This window comes from Puma concolor, chromosome C2 (genome assembly GCF_028749965.1).
Source record: "Puma concolor isolate L17-30 chromosome C2, mPumCon1.1.hap2, whole genome shotgun sequence".
In the NCBI taxonomy this organism is placed as follows: domain Eukaryota; kingdom Metazoa; phylum Chordata; class Mammalia; order Carnivora; family Felidae; genus Puma; species Puma concolor.
The window spans coordinates 34340905-34365035 of NC_141675.1; the positions used below are offsets into that span (position 1 = coordinate 34340905).

At 37.3% G+C, this 24131-nt stretch overlaps 1 protein-coding gene and 1 long non-coding RNA gene across 15 annotated transcripts in view; both read right to left on the bottom strand.

Moving 5' to 3' along the window:
• Positions 1–24131, bottom strand: part of CEP70 (centrosomal protein 70) — an 86229-nt gene that overhangs the window by 19340 nt on the left and 42758 nt on the right. For all 14 annotated transcript variants that reach the window (XM_086674390.1, XM_086674384.1, XM_086674392.1 and 11 more), the window contains 5 exons: positions 22561–22730; positions 15899–15955; positions 5282–5369; positions 5106–5194; positions 3978–4052 (listed from right to left, as the gene is read on the bottom strand). In XM_086674390.1, coding sequence (XP_086530516.1) covers positions 3978–4052; positions 5106–5194; positions 5282–5369; positions 15899–15955; positions 22561–22730 — 479 coding nt within the window. The remainder of the gene's footprint in view (positions 1–3977; positions 4053–5105; positions 5195–5281; positions 5370–15898; positions 15956–22560; positions 22731–24131) is intronic.
• On the bottom strand, positions 17810–22552 carry LOC147577181 (uncharacterized). The gene is made up of 2 exons (XR_015239999.1): positions 21548–22552; positions 17810–19056 (listed from the first exon to the last, which is right to left on the bottom strand). It is a non-coding gene; the product is annotated as an uncharacterized LOC147577181 (long non-coding RNA).

Consider the following 24131-nt stretch of genomic DNA (forward strand, 5'->3'; position numbering starts at 1 on the left):
GATTTTGTTTTCTCCTAGCAAAATATAAATACCACTGAAATTAAATGGAATTAGTGTAATACCTTCACTTATCTTGTACTGGCAGACCTATTTGATCACTTCCTAACAACTGAATTTTATAATCAACCTCTTTGTAATATTAACTCAAATAAGAAAAGTCCATGTGTTCCCATGTTAAATAGATTCATTTGCTATTAAAGATTGATTAGCTGAAAGGCAACTACAAATCTAAAGAAAAAAAAATTGAATTCTCTCAGGTTCTAAAAGGGGAGAGAGACTTGCCCCTTCTTTTCTTATAGCATTTTCTTTGGAAAACTTGTAGTTGTAAATCCCTTCTCTCTTTGAGAAGTACGTAAATCTTTTTAACATTTAAATAAGCCTCTTGCCAAGTTTACATCCTAGGAATGTCTTTTGTTCTTGGGAGCCTTAGAACCAAATCTTAGACATCAGGGAGGAAGGTGCCTTGTCTCCCTGTGTCTGCCTAGGCTCCTGGCTCTCGGTTGTTAACCTTCTGCTTATTAAAAACATGGAAAGCTTTATTTTTCCTTAGGATAAAGACAATTCACATGTATGTAATGGATTGTATATGCATGGCTATATAATAGAGTGAGATTTCTGTCTTTGTAATCTTTTTGGCAGATTGCCTATAATGTACATCACAGTCTAGTTAGATGTTTATTCAGTAATAAAATTGTTCCTTTTTCTACATATGTGGAGAGAATTCACCAGGCTGACAGGATATTTTATTTTTAATTATTTGCCCAACATTTGTAGTTCTTTGAAAAAATATTCTACCTCTGCCACTGCAGAAAATGAAAATTGGAAAAGCTTTACCTTAAAAAAACGTTTTCATCAGGTGTTTTGTTGGCTCCAATTAGGATGATGGCTAAGAGTCAGAATGATTGGGTACAAATCTAATTTCTTTTCAAGTTCTTCCATATACCACCCATGTGATAGGCAAGTTATCTAACATTCCTAATTCCCTGTTTTCACATCTAGATTCTACAAAAGTTCCATATTAAAAAAAAAAAAATGTTAACTTTTAAATTACAAATTTAAATTTCTAAAGCACAAATAATTTCTACAAAATCCAACAGAAAAATATAGCAGGGATTGGTTCTAAATCATAATTTTAAAGGCTAATAGTGAAAAGTCAGAGGCTCCTGGGTGGCTCAGTCAAGCGTCTGACTCTCGATTTCGGCTCAGGTCATGATCTCACAGTTCATGAGACTGAGCGCCATGTTGGGCTCTGACAGCATGGAGTCTGCTTGAGATTCTCTCTCTCTGCCCCACTTGCATGCTCATGCTCTCTCTCTCAAATAAATAAACATTAAAAAAAATTTTTTTAAATAGCAAAGGTGAGTTTAAAGACGAGAGCTCAAATGAACAACAAAAATATATACATTCAGTTCTCATTATTCATGATAGTTATAGTCTATAATGTCACCACAAACACCACAAAGATTGAACCACTGCTCCTAGGGTTAATACAGAGTCAGATTCCTGCATGCATCTGGAAACATTTTCCTCAACTGATTAATATATAAGCTTATTTTATGTGTGTTAACATTTAAAGATACCTTATTTACTATTGTTGATTCATTAACACCAAACTCATGGCTAACAGTGGTATAATTCACAACTAAGTGAAATTTACTTAGCACGTTTATTTTCTCTGTAAGCCACATGACAGCCTTCTTCCCACTCAGAAGGGACACTAGACAGCACTTCAACACTATGCTTGGTGGCCCATCTTGGGGAAATCACCAACAAAAAGCACAAAAATCCAAAAAAAAAAAAAAAGTGGCACTAGAACAACACAAAGAATGCTTCTGCACAGCTATGAGAGCTGAAACAAGAGGAAAAACCATCACCTGTTCAACAGCTGCAAATGTGTGTTGGGCATGTCCATACATGATCATGAAAGTGCCACAACTATTCATGTGGGGATTAAAGATAAATTTTAGCAGGTAAGGCAAATTCACAAATATGGAATCTGAATAGTGAGAACTGACTACCTATCTCTATGTATACGTAAGTACATGACAGTGTGTTTATATCTTCACTAATATACTTGCCTTTAAGTGAGTAAAATTCCTTCAAAGGGGATCAGGATATGCCACTCCAAAATACGCCACTTTGACATAGGACATGTTTTAAGCCAAAAGAATTTGAGACATGGCAGGTGCCAGAAGGACTCTCTGACCTCCTACTTCTCTCCTGAAGCAGATCATAAGAGCCTTATGTACTAGGTGCCCTCCCTATACCTAGAGGAAAGGACCATCTTCATCTCTGAAGACAGAGGGATTCCAAGAAAGAATCCGAGTTTTCCCCAGTGTACTTGGTTCATGCTCTTTTGTCCTATTATGTTTTCCACAATTTTCTACTTTATCAAACATTAGTTTAAAAAAAAATGCTCAGCTTAAACTGTTTCTTCAGGCCTTCATTTCCTTATGAAGACTTTGATATATTCACTATAACATCTATCGACACCTTCTCCTCTTTTTACCTCCCTACATCCTCCTTTTCCAAGTTGCTTCTCAACCAGTTTCCCTATCTCACTGAGACACTAACAACTAGTTGTTGGCCCAAAACTAGTCAAGCCTGTAACTGAGGAGTCTTGATTTTTTTCCCCCTCAGCTGCCTATATCCAATCCATCACCAAGTCTTGTTCTACTTCCAATATTCCAAACACTTCTCATTTCCGCCACTACTGCTCCCTGTGACCTTGTCACTACCACCTCTTGTCCAAACACACACAACAGCAACTCATACTATTTCACATTCAGTACTTACACTGTATCAAATTGGTTTTATTTTTTTTCATCATCCTTCTCCTTCCAGGTACTCTCCATGAGGGTAGAGACCCTTTCTATTTGACTTACCACTGCAATTCCAGTAACCAGAATACCAAGTACATAGTAGGAAGTACTAAAGGTACCCAAAATATTAAGCAATAGTAGGAAGGGAAAAACATTAATTGAACTATTGGCTGAAGCCTTTCCAAACCTTCCACTTTGCTTTTCTTTTTTTGTTTTCCTTCTGTACTATCTTAATGTAACTACTATGTCAATTCCTAGATGTCCAAAATATTTGCCTTTCTCTGTGGCATGTGTTGCCATAGGAAGGAAGAAACACAGCTGTCACTGAAAACTGAATCAACTTATGTTAATACAATTGATTTAATACATCTAATGCATATATTAACTCACATAGTTTTCAAAATATTTCCCCCCAATGCTCCCCACACTACCTCCTCAAGTTCCATTCCTTTGAATGAAAGAATACACCTAGATAATCTTCAGAAAACACTACTACTATTTGAGGGCCAACTTTTTCAAACTGCTCTGAGGCAGTTTGAAGCTCTGCTCTGCTTTTCAAAGTCAAGAAAAGTACCATTAAGTGATGGATGTGAATGGCTCACTGCATTCTTCCTACTACTTTTAAAGTGTGATGAGTCTATGTATTATTCAGGCCATGACTAGCACCAACAAAAATCGGAGGCTTGTCATCTCTAATTTCAGTGATTCCCTTGCAATTCCTCTATGACTTTCAAAGACAATTTTCTGGTTAAAATCTTTGCCCTTGTTATATCAGGCAAATGCCTTTTTTTGTTCTTATTTAGCTTAAGTATACAGTCAAATACAACACAGTAGCAACTGTTTTTAAACTGTGGAACCAGAAATATCCTTTTGAGAAAATACACCTTAGTAAGAAAATAACTTTTTTTTTTTTTAAAGTAGGTTCCATGCCCAACATGGGGCTTCAACTCACAACCCTGGGAACAAGAAACATGCTCTGACAACTGAGTCAGCCAGCCACCACTCAAAAATATCCTTCTCTGCCATTTTCCCCCATCAGTCTGGTAATTTCAAGCTTAGGCCACTATGAGGTAACCATGATGTAAACTTATAGGTAACAAAAATAATAAAATACAAAGCCATAATTAATCTGTAACTTTGGTAAAATATAATTACCTGATGTTTTTCTTAAGGGCTTTCTCCAGTTTCTTCACCTGTTGTTTATAAAGTCTTAATTCATGCTGTGTGGGCCTATAGAAAGTAAGTCACATTGAATGCATTTAATAAGTAAAACTACAAAGGTATTTAATAAGATACACCATGTTACTTGTCACAAATATGCTTATTAAAATTCTTAAAATATTGCACCGTATTTCTTCTGTGTATTCTCTGTTCAAAACTTTTTACCCATTTTTTATTGTTGTTAATTATTTGTTCTTATAGTGAAATATTTCAAATGTACAGACAAAAAGAGAGAATAGTAAAACAAATAATGGCATACCCACTATTTGGCTTTACCAAAGTTAAATATTAACAGATTTGATTCAAATCCTCTTTTAACTAAAACATTATACATATATTTAAGGTTCCGTGTGTGGCCTTTGTGAGGTAACCACAACCCCAAATCCACTGTTCATTATTTCCATGCATGGTTTAAAATTTTTACTGCACAAATTTATATATTATTATGTGGTAGGTTTTTTAAACTTTACCTAAATGGTTTCAACTGTAGGTATCAGTTCCCTCTCCATTTAAGTATAATCTTTATGAGAACAAGTTATTTATTTTGGTCATGACACCAGAGCTTAGGACAGTGTCTAACTTACAAGAAGTATTCAACAAACTCTTGTTAAATGAAAAAAATCCTGACAATGTTCATTTCTTATTATTCACAGTCAACATGCAGAGCATCATCCTCTTGTGGTAACAAGCTACATAGAAATAGGTCTTGTACGCCATTTACATTTTTTAGTTCTCTTCTTTTACAACACAGGGGTGAAATGAGATCCTAAGACATTCCAAAGTAATTTGGGAATGGGAAACTCGTTTATATCAATCTGAATCTACTCTGTGTTCCTACCCACTTTTATCTTCTTCAGTGTGGGCTCCTATACTCTCACTTCCTTTGCCCACCTATGTGTTCTCGTTCCTTCTGCCATATGAGATATAACTAAAATGAGTGAAAACATGGTTTCCAGGATTAGTTTTAAAGTAAAGGAGCTACAAAGATACATTTAACACCCCAAATTCCAGGATGTATTTACTTTCCAAAAGTTAAGTAAAAATGATTTAAGTTTCTCTCACCTGGTTTCCAAATCTTTTTGGAGATTCAGCTTTTCACTTAGAAGCGCATCAATCTTGGATTTTGATTCCTTGAGTTGATTCTGTAATGACTTCAACACATTTCATAGAAAAATAGTTAACTTTCCAGATTATTTTACTTCATAAAAAAGTACTTATTACTCATGTAGTCCCCATACCATTAGAAGGCCTTTATAAGTCAGGGAGGCATCAAAACTTCTGTAGTCTTTCTCTTCTTCTGACAGACTTTCATCTTCCTTATATACCCTGTGAAAAGACAGATCGTGTGTACTTCTTATGAAAAATCTATCTTCAATAGAAAAAATATAGCTAACAAAAATCAGTAAAGGCTTGATAACCTATATCAATTAAAATTTAAGCCAAATTTCCTACTTGTTCTCAGAGAGAATATTAGAACACACTACCCAGTATTATAGTACATATCTGTTCACTATCACCTTAATTAGAATGTAAAATCCATGTGGACCAGAACTTTGTTTAGTTCACCATTGTATCTCACTGCCTAGAAGAATATGGGGCATAAGAGGTGGTGGAAAAAACACTTTTTGAATGAATAAAAAAACAAAGCATACTGTTTTTTCTTCTACTACTTTTAGGTCACCAAAAAACCTATACAAAAAAAAAATGCAAATGCAGAGTGGACATGGCAACAGATTTATCAGTCGCAATTCAAGTCTTGATACCATTAACCCAGTGCTATTTGAGTACACCAATCTCAGAATCTGTCTTCTGTCAGAGAAGTATCTGTGACATCTACCTCACAGGACTGGTGTTAAAAGTAAAATAAAAAATATGAAAGCACTCATTTCCAGGAAATAAGAAGTGAACCTCAAAGTCCCTTGCTTCCATTATCCAAGACCATTTTTAAAAATTTCTATCTAATTAGGAATGAAAGCTGGTGCAGTCACTCTGGAAAACAGTGTGGAGGTTCCTCAAAAAACTAAAAATAGAACTACCCTATGATCCAACAACTGCACTACTAGGCATTTATCCAAGGGATACAGGTGTGCTGTTTTGAAGGGACACATGCACCCCCATGTTTATAGCAGCACTATCAACAACAGCCAAAGTATGGAAAGAGCCCAAATGTCCATCGATGGATGACTGGATAAAGAAGATGTGGTATATATATATATATATACAATGGAGTATTACTTGGCAAACAAAAAGAATGAAATCTTGCCATTTGCAACTACGTGGATGGAACTGGAGGGGATTATGCTAAGTGAAATTAGTCAGAGAAAGACAAAAATCATGACTTCACTCACATGAGGACTTTAAGAGACAAAACAGATGAACATAAAGGAAGGGAAACAAAAATAATATAAAAACAGGGAGGGGGACAAAGCATAACAGACTCATAAATGTGGAGAACAAACAGAGGGTTACTGGACAGCGTGTGGGAGGGAGGATGTGCTAAATGGGTAAAGGGCATTAAGGAATCTACTCCTGAAATCATTGTTGCATTATATGCTAACTAATTTGGATGTAAATTTTAAAAAAGTTAGGGGAGAGGCACGCCTGGGTGGCTCAGTCGGTTAAGCATCCGACTTCGGCTCAGGTCACGATCTCATGGTCCGTGAGTTCGAGCCCCGCATCGGGCTCTGTGCTGACAGCTCAGAGCCTGCAGCCTGTTTCAGATTCTGTGTCTCCCTCTCTCTCTGTTCATACTCTGTGTCTGTCTCAAAAATAAACGTTAAAAAAAAAAAAAAAGTGAGAACAACCCAAATGCCCATCACCTGATGATAGATAAATACAATGCATCCATGCAATGAAATATTCAGCAATAAGGAATGAAATAACTGATACATGCTACAACATGATAAATCTTTAAATCATTTTGTTAAATGAAGGAAGTCAGTCATAAAAGACCACATATTGTATGTTCCATTTACATGTAATGTTCAGAATATGAAAATCTATAGAGACAAAAAGTAGATTAGGAGTTATCAAGGGCTGGGGGCTTTGGGAAAAATTGGGAGTGACTGCTAGTGGTCAGAAGGTTTCTTCTGGAGTTAATAAAATGCTCTAAAATTTAGATTGTGATGAGGGTTGACAAATGTGAATATAGTAGGATATGTACTGTGAATACTAAGATGCTGTACTGTGAAAATATGAAAAACCTTTGAATTTTACAATTTAAATGAGTAAATTTTATAGTGTATGATAATGGTGTATATCTCAATAAAATTTTAAATAAAAAAATAAAATAGGGGCGCCTGGATGGCGCAGTCGGTTAAGCGTCCGAATTCAGCCAGGTCACGATCTCGCGGTCCGTGAGTTCGAGCCCCGCGTCAGGCTCTGGGCTGATGGCTCAGAGCCTGGAGCCTGTTTCCGATTCTGTGTCTCCCTCTCTCTGCCCCTCCCCCATTCATGCTCTGTCTGTCCCAAAAATAAATAAACGTTGAAAAAAAAATTTTTTTTAAATAAAAAAAAATAATAATAAAATAAAATTTCTATCTAATGAGAAAGATGGAATTAAACAAGGGGGCTTCTCCTAACTACTAATTCACTATAGAACCATTTTCCCTGGGGTAGTTTTTCAAATGTCTCTGACATCGCAAAAGAAAATCTGAGCCTAGTATATTTTATTCCTATGCTACCTTCCTTGGCTCTTTAATTGTAACCACCAAGTTAGGGAAATACTAACAAATAACTAGCAATTTAGGTCATGTAATCTATACTGAATTACTAACACTGGGCAAAGAAAAGTAAAGTTATATAGCTGAACACCTATCATTTTAAAATGTACTTTTCCTCTTTTTCAGAGATTATAGTGTATTTACAGTTTTCTAAGACTTCCAACTGGTTAACTTTTTTTTTTTTTAATGTTTATTTTTGAGACAGAGAGAGACAGAGCATGAACAGCGGAGGGTTAGAGAGAGAGGGAGACACAGAATCTGCAGCAGGCTCCAGATTCCAAGCTGTCAGCACAGAGCCCGATGCGGGGCTCGAACTCACGGACAGTGAGATCATGACCTGAGCCGAAGTCGGACGCTTAACCAACTGAGCCACCCATGCACCCCCCAGCTGGTTACTCTTACATTTACATTTCTGCTGCCTTGATCGTCGCTTCAAGTTTGCTCGTGTATGGAGACAGAAAGTAACAGTCCATAGTATTCAGAAACTCCCTTCAAAGTCCCTCTGGAAGTCTTTGCACACCTGTGCCCTGAACTAGAGCCCCCACACAGTGTGTCATAGGTGTACTGTGCAGAAGGAGTATAGATGTGGTGAGATACTCATCCCCTTCAGGCCTCAGGACAACCGGGTAAGGCTTGGGGTGGTCAGAGTTCTTGAGCCAGGCGCTTCTGACTGCAGCTCTGGGTGTACCCCAGTGTGGTATCCCAACAGCAACTGCTGTCTCTCATAATGAGAAAAACTGTGAGCAACACCGCCCTTAATACACAGGTGTTAAGCAGGGGCTTTTGCCTCTGCAAGAGGCCCTGCCCCACCTGTCTTCTCCCCTTGGTCTTACTCCCCTAGCTCTATAGGTACCTACCTCCTTCCCCTGTGCTTCCTGTTTAGCCCATGTAGGCCTCCAAATTGTAGTCTCTCTTCCCTCTTTTTCTCCCCTCTGTTCTTTCATCTTCTTTTCTTCAGTAATAACATACTTGTCAAGTATACCCTTCTTTTACAATACTCCTGCTCCTTCAGGTGATAATAATACCCTATTTATAGATACCAAATCCACCTTGAAGTTGCTACAATCTCACTAGCAAGTGAGTACTCACTCTAAGAAAGACTGTTGTTTTTTAATTTTAGAGAGAGAGAGTCTGAGTGGGGGAGAGAGGCAGAGGAAAAGAGTCTTTTTTTTTTTTTGAGAGAGAGAGAAAGAGAGAGAGATAAGGTATAAGTGAGAGACAGATAGGGAGACGGAAGAGGGAAGAGGAGGAGGGGGGAGAGAGAAAGAAAGAGACAGACAGGGAGAGAGGGAGAGAGGGAGAGAGGGAGGGGGGAGGGAGAGAGAGAGAGAGAGAGAGAGAGAGAGAAGCAGGGCTCACCCGGGGCTGGTGTTCACCTGAAGCAGGGCTTGAACTCAACAACTGTGAGATCATGACCTGAGCTGAACTCAGATGCTTAATAACTCAGCCATCCAGGCACCCAGAAAGGAGACTATTGGAGTTTATGAAGTCAATGAACCCTGAAAAACCCTCTTCTCTGGAGACTCATCACTGCCAAGTTTAAATGACTTCTAATTTTTTCATCTATAAGAAGATTGTTTATAATGTAGCTCCTATTTTCTTCCTTTCTCCTTCTCCCTTAATGAGAGACATTCCAATCCAAATATCTGGCCTGAGCAACGTTTGTATAGGCCAAACTATCTCACTTCAGCTAGGCCTGTGATGACAGGATTGCTAAGTGAAAAAGTAATTCCTTTCCCCCAAGCTTCTCATTCCTCAACCCTGCATTTTTACTGAAAATTCATGACAACCAAATTCAACACTCCTCCCCACAATGGCCTCAATCCTTTTATCATTTTTAGTCAGACAACCCCAGTTTGCACAACTTCAGAGGCAACTTCTTATACCATATTCCACGTGGCAGATTTCAAATGATAGCTATGCTAAATCTTCTCTACTCTTACAAAAAGATCCCAAACTCTATCATCTATCCAGTCAGCAGTCAGCAAATGGCTGCCTGTGGGGTACATGCAGGCTGTGGATTTTCGAATTAAAGGTTTACATAACACAGCCATGCCAATTCATTTGCATGTAATTTGCAGCTGGCTTTGTGCTACAACAGCAGAGTTGAATAGCTGTGAAACACTATACAGCCCAAAATGCCTATATTATTTACTGTCTGGCGCGTTACAGAAAAGTTTGCAAACACCTGAATCTAGATTATAATTTACTAAAGACAGGGGCGCCCGGGTGGCTCAGTCGTTTAAGCGTCCGACTTTGGCTCAGGTCATGATCTCACAGTTCTTGAGTTTGAGCCCCGCGTCGCGCTCTGTGCTGACAGCTCAGAGCCTGGAGCCTGCTTCCAATTCTGTGTCTCCCTCTCTCTCTGCCCCATCCCCACTCATGCTCTGTCTCTGTCTTAAAAAATAATAATAAAAATTAAAAAAACATTTTAAAAAAGAATTTACTAAAGACATAGCTCAAGGGTTGGAAGTGATATTCCGTTTGGACAACATTTTGTTTTTATTTGGACAGTGTTTTATTTGGACAATGTTTTTTTATTTTTTTAATTTTTTATGAGTGGTTGATACATAATGTGTCACAATGATAGTGATTCAACTTCCATGTTCTCTTTCCTCACAAGTGTACCTACCATCCGTCACCATAGCTTTTTACAGTACCACTGACTACATTTCCTATGCTTTCCCTATTTTTCCACATGACTTATTCATTCCACTACTGGAAGCGTTTATCTCCCACTCCCCTTCACCCATTCTGGCCACCTGTCCACTCCCCTTCCCTCTGGCAACCATCAGTTTGTACTCTGTGGACATATAATATTTTTTTTAAATCATTGAGTTAATTGTGAATATAAAAAATCTTATTTATGGGGCGCCTGAGTGGCTCAGTCGGTTAAGCATCTGACTTTGGCTCAGGTCATGATCTTATGGTCCATGGATTCGAGCCCTGTACCAGGCTCTGCATTGACAGTTCAGAGCCTAGAGCCTGGAGCCTGTTTCGGATTCTGTGTCTCCCTCTCTCTCTGCCCCTTCCCCACTCACACTCTCTCTCAGGCACGCAAAAATAAACATTAAAAAAAATTTTTTTTTTAATTTTTTTTAACGTTTATTTATTTTTGAGACAGAGAGAGACAGAGCATGAACGGGGTAGGGTCAGAGAGAGGGACACACAGAATCTGAAACAGGCTCCGGGCTCTGAGCTGTCAGCACAGAGCCTGACGCGGGGCTTGAACTCACGGACCGCGAGATCATGACCTGAGTCGAAGTCGGCCGCTTAACCGACTGAGCCACCCAGGCACCCCTAAACATTTTTTTAAATAAAATCTTATTTATAAATATAACCTTGTAATTTTTCTCAAAACACTCCTAGGCAAATCTAGCCACACTGAGCTCACATTCTTAAAAGGTATCAAATGGCTAGAGTATGTGGTAATGGCCCTCTTTAGAAAGATGGTACATAGCTGTCCAATTTGCCACAGTCCTCACCTAACCTGCTTCCCTCAATTTCATTATTATCTTGATTGTGTAAGCTTAAGTTTGCAACCTCTCAAGCCATTAAAATCTTCACCTTCCTTCCCTTTACTCTTACATACTATGACTGTACATTTCAGTGTCAAGTTGGCTAGGCCTTGGTGCCCAGCTGTTTAGTCCAATACCAGTCTAGATAATGCTGTGAGGTATTTTTAGATGTGATGAACATTTATAAATCAACAGACTTTAAGTAAAGGAGAACCGCTGATAATGTGGGAGGGCCTCATGCAATTAAATGCCTTAAGAACAAAGACTGAGACCCACAAGAAGGAATTCTTTCCTAAATCTGCAGCCTGCAGGCCTGCCTCAAAAGCACATGAACCAATTCCTTTAGTTATTATTTTTAAATTTAATTCCAAGTTAGCATACTATAATAATGATTTCAGGAATAGAATTTAGTGATTCACCACTTACATACAGTATCTAGTGCTCATCCCTTAAGAAGTGCCCTCCTTAACACCAATCACCCATGTAGCCCATCCCCCACCCAACACCTTACCAGCAACCCTCAGTTTGTTCTTTGTATTCAAGAGTCTCTTATGGTTTGTCTCTCTCTCATTTTTATCTTATTTTTGCTTCCCTTCCCCTATGTTCATCTGTTTCTTAAATTCCACATAAGTGAAATCATATATTTGTCTTTCTCTGAGTGACTTATTTTTGCCTAGCATAATACATTCTAGTTCCATCCATATTGTTGCAAATGGCAAGATTTCATTCTTTTTCATCACTGAGTAATATTCCAGAGAGAGAAAGAGTGTGTGTGTGTGTGTACACACAACACATCTTTATCCATTCATCAGTTGATGGACATCTGGGCTCTTTCCATATTTTGGCTACTGTCGATAATGCTGCTATAAACATTGGGTGCACATGCCCCTTTGAATAGACAGTTTGGTATCCTTTGGATAAATACCTAGTAGTCCAATTGCTGGGTTGTAGGGTAGTTCTTTTTTTAATTTTTTGAGGAACCTCCATACTGTTTTCCAGAATGGCATTCCCACCAGCAGTGCAAAAAGGTTCCTCTTTCTCCACATCCTGGTCAACATCTGCCGTTGCCCGAGTTGTTAATTTTACCCATTCTGGTAAGTGTGAGGTGGTATCGCATTGTGGTTTTAATTTTTATTTCCCTGATGATGAGTGATATTGAGCATCTTTTCATGTGTCTCTTAGCCATTTGGATGTCTTCTTTGGAAAAGTATCTATTTCTTCACTGGATTATTTGGTTTTCGGGTGTTGAGTTTGGTAGATTTCTATAGATTTTTGATACTAACCCTTTATCCAATATGTCATTTGCAAATATCTTCTCCCATTCCATCGGTTACCTTTTAGTTTTGCTGATGGTTTCCTTTGCTGTGCAGAAGGTTTTTATCTTGAAGAGATGCCAATATTTCACTTTTGCTTTTGTTTCCCTTGCCTCTGGAGACATGTCAAGTAAGAAGTTGTTGCGGGCCAAGGTCAAAGTGGTTGTTGCCTACCTGTTTTCTCTAAAATTTTGATGGCTTCCTGTCTTACAGTTAGGTCTTTCATCCATTTTAAGTTTATTTTTGTGTATGGTGTAAGCGGTCCAGGTTCATTCTATGTCGCTGTCCAGCTTTCCCAACACATTTGCTAAAGAGTCTTTTTTCTATTGCATGTATTTTTTTAATGTTTATTTATTTTTGAGAGAGAGAGACAGAGTGTGAGCAGGGGAGGGGCAGAGAGAGAGAGGGAGTCAGAGAATCTGAAGCAGGCTCCAGGCTCTGAGCTGTCTGCACAGAGCCCAACATGGGGCTCAAACCATTAACTGTGAGATCATGACCTAAGCCAAAGTCAGACACTTAACCAAGTGAGTCACCCAGGCACCCCTCTATTGGATTTTCTTTTCTGCTTTGTCAAAAATTAGTTGGCCATATGTTTGTGGGTCCATTCTCGGGTTCTTTATTCTGTTCTATTGATCTATGTGTCTGTTTTTGTACCAGTACCATACTGTCTTGATGATTACAGCTTTGTAATACAGCTTGAGGTCTGGAATTGTGATGTCTTCAGCTTTGGTTTTCTTCATCAACATTACTTTGGCTATTCAGGGTCTTTTGTTGTTCCACACAAATTTTAGGATTGTTTGTTCTAGCTCTGTGAAGAATGCTGGTGCTATTTTGATAGAGATTGCACTGAACGTGTAGATTGCTTTGGGTAGTCTCGACATTATAATAATATTTGTTCTTCCTATCCAGGAGCATAGAATGTTTTTCCATTTCTCTGTGTCTTCTTCAGTAGCTTTCGTAAGCTTTCTATAGTATTCAGTATATAGATTTTTCACCTCTTTGGTTAGGTTTATTCCTAGGCATTTTATGGTTTTGGTGCAACTGTAAATGGGATCAGTTCCTTGATTTCTCTTTCTGCTGCTTCATTATTGGTGTACAGAAATGCAACCATTTTCTGTACTTGATTTTATATCCTGAAACTTTGCTGAATTCATGAATCAGTTCTAGCAGTTTTTTTGTGGAGCCTTTTGGGTTTTCCACATAGAGTATCACGTGGTCTGCAAAGAGTGAAAGTTTTATGTCCTTCTTGCCGATTTGGATGCCTTTTCTTTTGTCTGATTGGTGAGGCTAGGACTTCCAACATTATGTTAAATAACAGTGGTGAGAGTGGACATACCTGTGGTGTTCCTGACCTCAGGCGGAAAGCTCTAAGGTTTTCCCCACTGAGGATGATATTACCTGTGGGTCTTTTGTATATGGGTTCATGATCCAAGATGGGTCACATGAACCAATTCCTTTAAAATAAATCTTTCTATTTACATCAGTATATATCCTATTGGTTCTATTTCTCTTGAGAACCCTGAATAAACCTGAAAAACCCAGGTTTTCTGTATTAAAGGAAAAAGTATCTTCCTTCTTTCCAAGGCAAATGATGGCTTCTCATTCATTTTTAGGTTACTTGGGACTGTATGTGAAAGACTACTCTCTATAGGTTACTACAAATCCCTTGAACTCCAGCCAAATTGGCTTAATCACAGTGACATTAAAAAAAAAAAAAAAAAAAGAAAAAAGCCTACACTCTTATACCTATGCACTTTTGCCCATAGCATCCAAGCAGTCTAAAATGACTACCTTTTTTGCCTTTCTGCTTTCCCAAATTTTACTTTTAAGCTCAAATACAACCCTCATCTGCTTTGTAAAGACTTCCCTAGTCACTCTATCCAAAACTATATTGTTCTTGTTTTAAATTCCTATATTGCTGTCTGTTTTACTTTAGTGATTACTTTATTATTACATTATATGTATTAGTGTTTTTTAATATTATTTTTAATTATTAATGTGTTTACATTTTATCTCCCTTACTAGATTGTAAAATCTTACAAGGTAAGAACCATATCCAAATCATCCCATCTCTGTAGAATCTAACACCATCTAAAAGACACACTCTCACTTGGAAATAGGGAAGTCTCTGAAGTTACTTGATATAATGCTACTTTCTGAAAAGAATGAAACTAGGAATTGCTCTATCATTAGTTGTTCTTGTCTTTCCTTCCTTCTTTTTTCTCTCCATCCTGTCCCCCCCCCCTTTTATTTTTTTACACTGCCCAAGGTGCTAGAAGGAATCAGCAACCAGCACAACTCTGCTATTGGCTGAAGTGTTTCTGGAGTCATTATTCTCGGGGCAAGAATATAAGAATGGAGTAGATAATTTATCTGCATGTTTTTTAAAAAAAATTTTTTTTTTCAAAGTTTATTTATTTTTGGGACAGAGAGAGACAGAGCATGAACGGGGGAGGGGCAGAGAGAGAGGGAGACACAGAATCGGAAACAGGCTCCAGGCTCTGAGCCATCAGCCCAGAGCCTGACGCGGGGCTCGAACTCACGGACCGTGAGATCGTGACCTGGCTGAAGTCGGACGCTTAACTGACTGCGCCACCCAGGCGCCCCTACCCTTATTTTTTAAATCAGAGGTGATAAGTGTGTTTTACTCTATATGTTTGATTTTTCACTATGACATTTTACCTTTATCTCCTTTAAGTCTGTATAGTAATTAGTTTGGACTTTGGTAGGCAGCTAGTCAAATCTTATGTACCCTGTGGATACACTCAGTAAGTGTCCAGTGGCTAGATGACATAGAACAAATTATAATACTTCAACAAACTAAATACTGTTTCTTCTGTGACCAATATTTTGGTGGCTGTTAAATACACATATCTTAAAATAAATGCAATAAATTTTAACATAAAAAGTCAAATGCAGTCTTCAAGATCTTTATAAAAAAAGGAAATCATAGTTATATTAGGAAGATTTCCAAAATATATTTAAAATTTCATGAGATTATAAAAAATTTTGGTGTGATTCATGACTAGGTAATAACTTTAAACACTGTAATACAGGGCACCTGAGTGGTTCAGTTGGTTGAGAGACCAACTTTGACTCAGGTCATGGTCCCATGGTTCATTGATTTGAGCCCCACGTTGGGCTCTGTGCTGACAGCTCAGAGCCCGGAGCCTGCTTCAGATTCTGTGTGTCCCTCTTTTTCTGTCCCTCCCATTTGCGCTTTGTTTCTCTCTCTCTCCAAAATAAATAAACATTAGAAAAAAATTTTTAATAAAAAAACTGTGATACATGATTAGTCTTACCTTTGTTTATGAAGTTTTCTAATTTTAGATTCATAATAATCAATTAGGCAAAGCAACCTAGAAAACAGAAGATAGACTTAATTTTCAAAATTTGGTATTGGAGCATTTACTACTATTGTCTCTATATAAGTTCAAATTACAATGATAAATGTACCACCAAGTTTGTTTAAAAATGTGATTTTTTTACCCGAAGCATTATATTAAGCCATATATTAAGCCATATATTTTATATTAATTTCAAAGTATAGGTTTTAAAATAACCACAAACTTCATATCTCGACATATTAAATGAATATTTTCCTTGTCCCAGCAGTTCTACCTTTAGCAACTGCTCCCACAGAAATATTTGCTTAAGCTTGGAACTCAAAATGAACAAAGCTATCCAATGCACCATTATTTACAAGAGTAAAAACCCAGAAATAATCTAACTGTTCTTCAATAAGGAAAAGTTAAATAATGACACATCTGCTCTATAGAAAACAATGAAGCACAGAAGAAATGATGTAAATTTGTATGTCCTAATAAAAATTGATAAGGAACAAAAGTAACGTTGCATAGCCAAATGTAGAGTATTACTCTATTTGTTTTAAAAAGAAATAATTTTAAGTGACGTTGTCTTTATCTTGAATAAGAACTCTGTGGGTTTTTGGTTTTTTTTTTTTTTTTTTTTTTTTTTTTTTTTTTTTTTTGAGAGTACATATCGGGGAGGGGCACTGGGAGAGGGAGAAAGAGAATCCCAAGCAGGCACAGCGTAGAACCTGATTCAGGGCTTGATCTCATGACCTGAGCTGAAATTAAGAGTCAGTTGCTTAAACAACTGAACTACCCAGGTGCCCAACTCTATGGGTTCTTAAGTGGGGGATAATACCATAACCTAGGGAATGGTTCTAGTTGTCACGCTAACTAGTTGGGGAGAGGGAAGGATCTTAAAAGTTCATCAATGAACTGACAGCCCTACTACACAATGAACCAACCTCTGCAAAATGCCAATGGCACTCCTGTTGTTAAACCCTAGGAAGGACACAAACTAAAGTATTACAAGTGATTATCTCTGGAATGTGGGAATTAGGAGGGGTAAGCAGATACACAGTATTTTACTTTACACACTTTTATACGGTTTGAATTTTTATAAACGTGCTGCATTTGTAATTTTTAAAAACCCTTAAAAAAATAACAATGTTTTCACATTATTCTTTTTTTTTAATTTTTTTTTTTAACGTTTATTTATTTTTGAGACAGAGAGAGACAGAGCATGAACGGGGGAGGGTCAGAGAGAGGGAGACACAGAATCTGAAACAGGCTCCAGGCACTGAGCTGTCAGCACAGAGCCCGACGCGGGGCTCGAACTCACAGACTGCGAGATCATGACCTGCGCCGAAGTCGGCCGCTTAACCGACTGAGCCACCCAGGAGCCCCACATTATTCTTTTTAAAGCAAGAATTCATACTTTTTTTTCCATCTGAAGAAAATTACTCATCTCTTTTTTTCAGAGCTTATTCAACCAATTGTGCTTTTACTATACAACTTTCTGGGTTATTCTTGCTCTTCAATCTTTCTCCGTCTCAACACATACCAGCTTTCCTATTACCCTGCAAAAATGCTTTAATTTCTTTTATATCCTTCACAAACCCTCTCACCCCCTACTTCTCCCTTATGCCACCACTCCATCCCTCTTTTTCTTCATAGGAAAGTTCACTCATTCTGATTGTTACCAGATACCTTCAATAAACTTTTCAGGAAGACTTACTGTGTGTCAAACTGAGAATTCTGAGCAAGACAGTGAGAAGGCAAACACATAAAATGATTAGGCAGCATTTAACACTTCTTATCACCTCTCTTTCCTGAAATACTTTTTTTTCCTTAGTTACCCTGACGCCCAAAAGTAACTCCTCTTTTCCCTCTTCTTTCTTCCTCTATCTGATATCTGGAAGGTCTCTGGAGTTCGGCCCTTCTAATTGTAGGCCAAGTATCTCTACATGGCTGATGGAAGGTACCTAAACACAGGTCCACACAGGAATTCATCATCTTCCATCCCTCTTCCCCAAACCTAGCTTGAAATTGGGCTATTTTTGAATCCTCTCCTTCTTTCAGTATCTGCAGCCAGTTAGTCTTGACAATTCCTGTCCATCTTTGCCATAGTTCTCCTTTCTTTTGGCTCTAATGCAGGCCTTTGCAATCTCCAACCTAGACTACTACAGCTGATTAGTAACTTGTCTTTTTGTCTCTGGGTTTAATTTCTTTGATCAGAAATCCTGAGGGGGGGGGGGGTTGGTTCCTGCTATATAGTAAGCAGAACCCAAACTCTTCAGCCTGGAGTTTGAGTCCTTCACAAAGTTCCAGCACACCCTTCCATATTGTCTCTTAAGACACTTACCATCATCATTTTGTGCACTCTACGCTCCAGACCTCTTGGACTACTTGCTATTTTCAAATATATTCCGTTTTCCTGCCACCATGCTTCTCTAACTAAAATACCTTTCCTTCATCTCTACCTATTAAAATTCTATAGCTCCTAATAATCAAGTTTATAAGTTACCTCCTTCATGAAACCTTTTTGGTCATCCCCATCTTCCTCAAAGGAAACTAATCTCTTCTTCTATCATGCCCACTTAGTATCCTATTTGCCCCACCATTACAGCACAGACCACAATCTGCCTTCTATTTTCTATGTATGTTTCTACCTACCCAGCTAGATTATCAAGTCCACAGTGGCAGGAAACATGTTTTTACTCATCTGTGTATGTTCTATATTGTTTTGCCCAATGCCTTTGTAACTTTTAAAAATAGCCATAGTGGTTCCAACTCATGTATTACTAATAGGGTTAATTCACAATTTTTTAAGCTCTGTATCTCAAACTGAAAATTAGCTTTATTAAAAATCCAATAGAGAATTTCCAGGTCATCAAATTCACACCTGAATTAGCTTGACTTCGGATGGCACATAAATTCTCCCAATACTTCTCTTTCTCTTGCCCTCTTACTCACTCAAATTGGCTGGTTTCTGTTCTTGTCTTCATTCCCCTTCCTCCTTCATTCCTCTCTTATATGCCTCTTTCTGCCACTATAATCATCTCCCTTTCCTTCTTTTAGTTCTTCCTTACCCCTATTTTTCTTTCTTTGCTTCTCTCTTTTTTAAATTTATTCACACCTAGGAGAGCCTTGGTGGCTCAGTCGGTTGAGCATCTGACTCTTGATTTTGGCTCAGATTGTGATCCCAGGGTCATAGGACTGAGCCCCACATTGGGCACCATGAGCCTGCTTAAGATATTCTCTCTCTCTCTCTCTCTCTCTCTCTTGCTTTCTCTCCCATTCATGCTCTCTAAAATAAAGTAAAGTAAAATAAAATAAAAAATAATAAAAATAATAAAATAAAATATTGGGGTGCCTGGTTTGCTCAGTTGTTAAGCATCCGACTCTTAATTTTGGCTCAGGTTGTGATCACATAGTTCATGACATCAGGTCCTCCATCTGTCTCCATGGTGACAGCAAAGAGCCTGCTTGGCAGTCTCTCTCTCCCTCTTTCTCTGCCCCTTCCCCATTCATGTGCGTGCGCTCTCTCTCTCTCTCAAAAGAAATAAACTTAAAGAAAAAAAAAAGTAGGGCATCTGGGTGGCTCAGTCAGTTTAGTGTCAGACTTGGGCTCAGGTCATGATCTCACGGTCCATGGGTTCAAAACCCACATCGGGCTCTCTGCTGACAGCTCAGAGCCTGAAGCCTGCTATGGATATTCTGTGATTTTCTCTCTCTCTGTCCTCCTCTGCACTCTCTCACAAAAAAAAAACATTAAAGGGGTGCCTGGGTGGCTCAGTCAGTTGAGTGTCCGACTTCGGCTCAGGTCATGATCTCACAGCTCATGAGTTCGAGCCCCGGGTCTGAGGCTGACAGCTCAGAACCTGGAGGCTGCTTTGGATTCTGTGTCTCCCTCTCTCTCTGCCCCTAACCCACTCGCATTCTGTCTCTGTCTCTCTAAAAAAGAAATAAACATTCAAAAAAAATTTTTAAATAAAGATTAAAAATTGTTTTAAGTAATAAAATAAAATTTATTTATACCTATCTCTAACTATATATTTATGGTATCTTAATTTTAATTTTTAAATTTTTGTCCTTTTTCTTCCTTCAAAAGGATGAAAATTATATATATGTATTAGCTCTTAAATAATTATCAAAATAATCTAGTCTTAACTCATTTTTAATTTATATGAGAACTCATTTTTATAGTAAAAGAGAAATATAATTCTATTATGTAAATACATAGGACTAGTTAAAATTTAATTCATTTATCCTATTAAATGAAAAAAAACCATGATGCTACCTTTTATACAAAAAGATGAAATACGGGGGTGTCTGGGTGGCTCAGCTGGTTAAGCGTTCACCTCTATTTTGGCTCAGTCATGATCTCATAGTTCATGAAATCGAGCCCCACATCAGGCTCCACGCTGACAGCATGGAGCCTGCTTAGGATTCTCTATCCCTCTTTCTCTCTGCCCCTCCCCTGCTTGCACTCTCTCACTTTAAAAAATAAACTTTAAAAAGGTAGGGAAAAATGAACATAATAATGATATTGCTAAAAATAACACTAAACATTTAAAATTGCCCATAGGGGAAGTAAGGAATAGGGTCAAGGGGACAGAAATGAAAACACAACTTTCTGAATACGAATAATTAGTTTTGACTTTGGAATCATATTGATGTCTTACATATTCAAAAGTAAATCAAATATAAAAAAGCAATCCCTAAAAATTGAAAACACAATTAAATAAACCTAACTGTATATTAATCTGGTGACACACACACAAAGAAATATTTCAAGATATTTTACAACACTGTATTTGACTGCATCCTAGTAGAATACATTATTGGTGTCTAAGATAATTGCAAAGAAATTTAAATTTCATAAGTAGGCTTATTGTTAGCAGTAATTCTGGTATTATTTTGAAACCATTTTCATATATTACACAATAAAGCAAATGAGTAAGTATTATATTATTGTTAGGAAAAAGGATTTCTAGCATAAAAGAAAGTTACAAATGTAGAATCAGACTTTCAATCCTGTAATATTAACTTTAGATGGAAAAAAAAATTAATGATTTGTTTTCTCCCCAGAAATATATATATAATTCCCTGCACTCTTCACTAAAAAGTCCTAAAATCAGTGAAAACATAATAAACATTATAAGCATGACAAGCAACCCCAACATCCAGACTGTGGTCTCTAAAAACCATTCCTAACTAAAAGAAATGTCTAATTAATTAATTTGAATTTTAATTTCGTTAATTCTAAATGTTTAGTGTTAGCTTTAACAAATATCTGAGTCCACTTCACAAAAGCGCTCTGAGGCAAAAAAAAAAAAAAAATTAAATAATAATAATAATAATAATAATAATAATAATAATAATAAAGCACAGAATGTGCCTTCTGCCTAAAAGTAAGAAATTTAACAAAGATTAATGCAGTTGGGTCGAAAGGATATAATACCAGCAGGAAAAAGTTCCCACCGGCTGAAGACAGAATAATTTTATTATTAAAATACTTGAGTTAACAACTTTAGAAAGAAGAGAGATAGCCACAAACAAAAAATCTTACTGCTTATCACTGGAAATCGTAACAGCATCAACTTCTTACTCTAAAAAGTGAGAATTAAGGGGCACCTGGGTGGCTCAGCTCATTGGGCATCTGCCTCTTGATTCCAGCTCAGGTTATGAAGATCTCACATTTTGTGAGTTCAAGCCTCTGCTTGGGACTCTGTCTCCCTCTCTGCCCCTCCTCTGCTAGCTTTCTCTCTCTCTCTCAAAATAAATAAACTCTAAAAAATTTTTTAAAACAGAAAAAGTAGGAAATAAAATGAAAAAACTGAACATTAATTCTATCTTCCCTGTAACAAACCACATAAGGCAACTAAACAGCCCCTAGTCATTAAGAAAGATTCTTTTTTTATGAAAGAATTCATTAAAAAAAAAAAAAAAAAGAACAGTAGAATTGAAAAATCACCATTTTGCAAAATCATCAATTGGATGAAACCATTAGATGAAGAGATGATGGGAAATTTTATAGTGGAAAGATTATATTACTATTTAACCCCAACAATCTAGTATCCCTAAGAGTAAGTCAACAAGACAATATGTGCCTAGTATGTTACAATTAGAAGCAATTACAACCTATGGAATATTTTTCCTTTTTTTTAAAGTTTATTTATTTATTTTGAGAGAGAGTGAGTTTATTTATTTTGCAAGACAGAGAACCCCAAGCAGACTCTGTGCTGTCAGGGCAGAGCCTAACACGGGGCTCCATTTCACAACTGTGAGATCACAGCCTGAATAAAAACAAAGAGTTGGATGCTTATATGACTGAGCCACCCAGGCACCCCTGCCAAAAATATTTGTATCTAAATTTAGCCCTAATTTCCAGTTTAGAGAAAATACAGGAGACGGAAGAATAAGTTAAATGACATAATAAGAAAGCAAATCTAGCATAAACCAGTTTCCAAGACAAATGACCATTTTCTTCAACAAGTCAATGACATTTTGGGGGGAAAATAAGCAGGGAACAAAAGGAGGAAGACTCCTCTAGTTTATAAGAGATATAACCACTCCCAAGATAAAATGTGTTTTAAAAAATGATAATGAATAAAACTACACATATGAATTTATGTAGGAAACATTACTGTCTATCCAAGATGGTATGAGGAACTCTTTTGCAGAGATAAGCAAACACTCTGTTTTGAGTGACAATGCGCTCTTCCTCCTCTTTTGTTAATCTATAGATATCCTTTTGCAAAGAAGCAATGGTCTCTTGTTGTTCCATTTGTTTTTTCTTATAATGCTGACATTTTGCCTGTAAGAAATTTTTCAAAAAACATAATCACGATATGTACCTCTAGGACATGCTGCCCTAATAACATTGTACACAGCTTCTATCAAGATGCTTCATTCAAGAACTTTTAACAACTGTTTTCACATGGGTGCAAGCTCCAAGGACATTAATAAGTCATAAACAGAAAAAAAATCAAACAATAGGGAAACTATAATTAATTGGGTCTATTCAAGTTTGGGTAGTAAGTAAAGGAACTCAAGTATGTCCATAAAAATGATATAATTTCATAGATGAAAATAATAATCAGGAAACAACCAATATTAACAAATTGGATTTAACAAAAGCCAGGATTTAAAATTCAGTTTTCTTTTTTTCTTTTTTTTTTTTTTTTTTTGAGAAAGAGCACACATGCACACGTGAGCTAGGGAGGGACAGAGGCAGGAGGAGAAAGAGAGAATCTTAAGCAGGCTCCACACCCAGCACAGAGCCCAACAACAGAGCCTAAAATGTGACTTGATCACATGACCTTGAGATCATGACCTGAGCAGAAATCAAGTCAGATAGCCACCCAAGTGCCCCTAAAATTCAGATTAAGTGATCAATGATAATTCAAGATTTCAGATAATTTGATCAATTTAGGCACTCATGCAATATGAGAGACAACAAACTCAGAGGAAGTCCCTAACAAGGATTAATTATTAAGAAATAATATATACCCCAAGATGTATACAAAGGAATATAAATCTTGGACACTCTCTTGCTTGTCTTCAATGAAATATCACTGGCTTGGTTTTCCCTTATTCCCTACCTTCAATCCTTCAATGTCCTTTGAAAGCTCATTATCAATAGCACTATCATTGCTGTTATTAATACACTTTTCATTAAACTCAGTGAGAAACTCCATCCCCACCTAACCTGCCTATAACTAAGACATATGATTTTCAAAAGAGAATGACTTGTCTAAGCACATGTTCACCTGCCCATAGTGTCAAGTTTACTGAGACTTAGACAGCCTCAAGGGGAAAAGGGGACTCAGCTTCTGATACTACAACATCTCCCAGTAACCAGTGATCATCTGCTTCAGCCCCCAACTGGAAGTCAGGCAGTTGCTTTAGAGCCAAGTGATAATTGTCCCAGTTCCACCTCTATCTATACATTAGCAATGAAACCAGAACTAATCATTAGTTTTGCAAGGTTGCAGGTGTTAAGAGCAATATACAACCATCAACTGTATCTCTCCTAAGTCATTCTATGAGGCCAACATTATCCTGATACCAAGCAAGACAACACAAGAGAAGAGAACCACAAACCAATATCCATTATACACACTAATGTGGATAATCTCCGACAAAACTCTAGCAAACCAAATTCCTTAACATATTAAAAGGATTGTATACCAGGACCAAGCGACATCTATTCCTA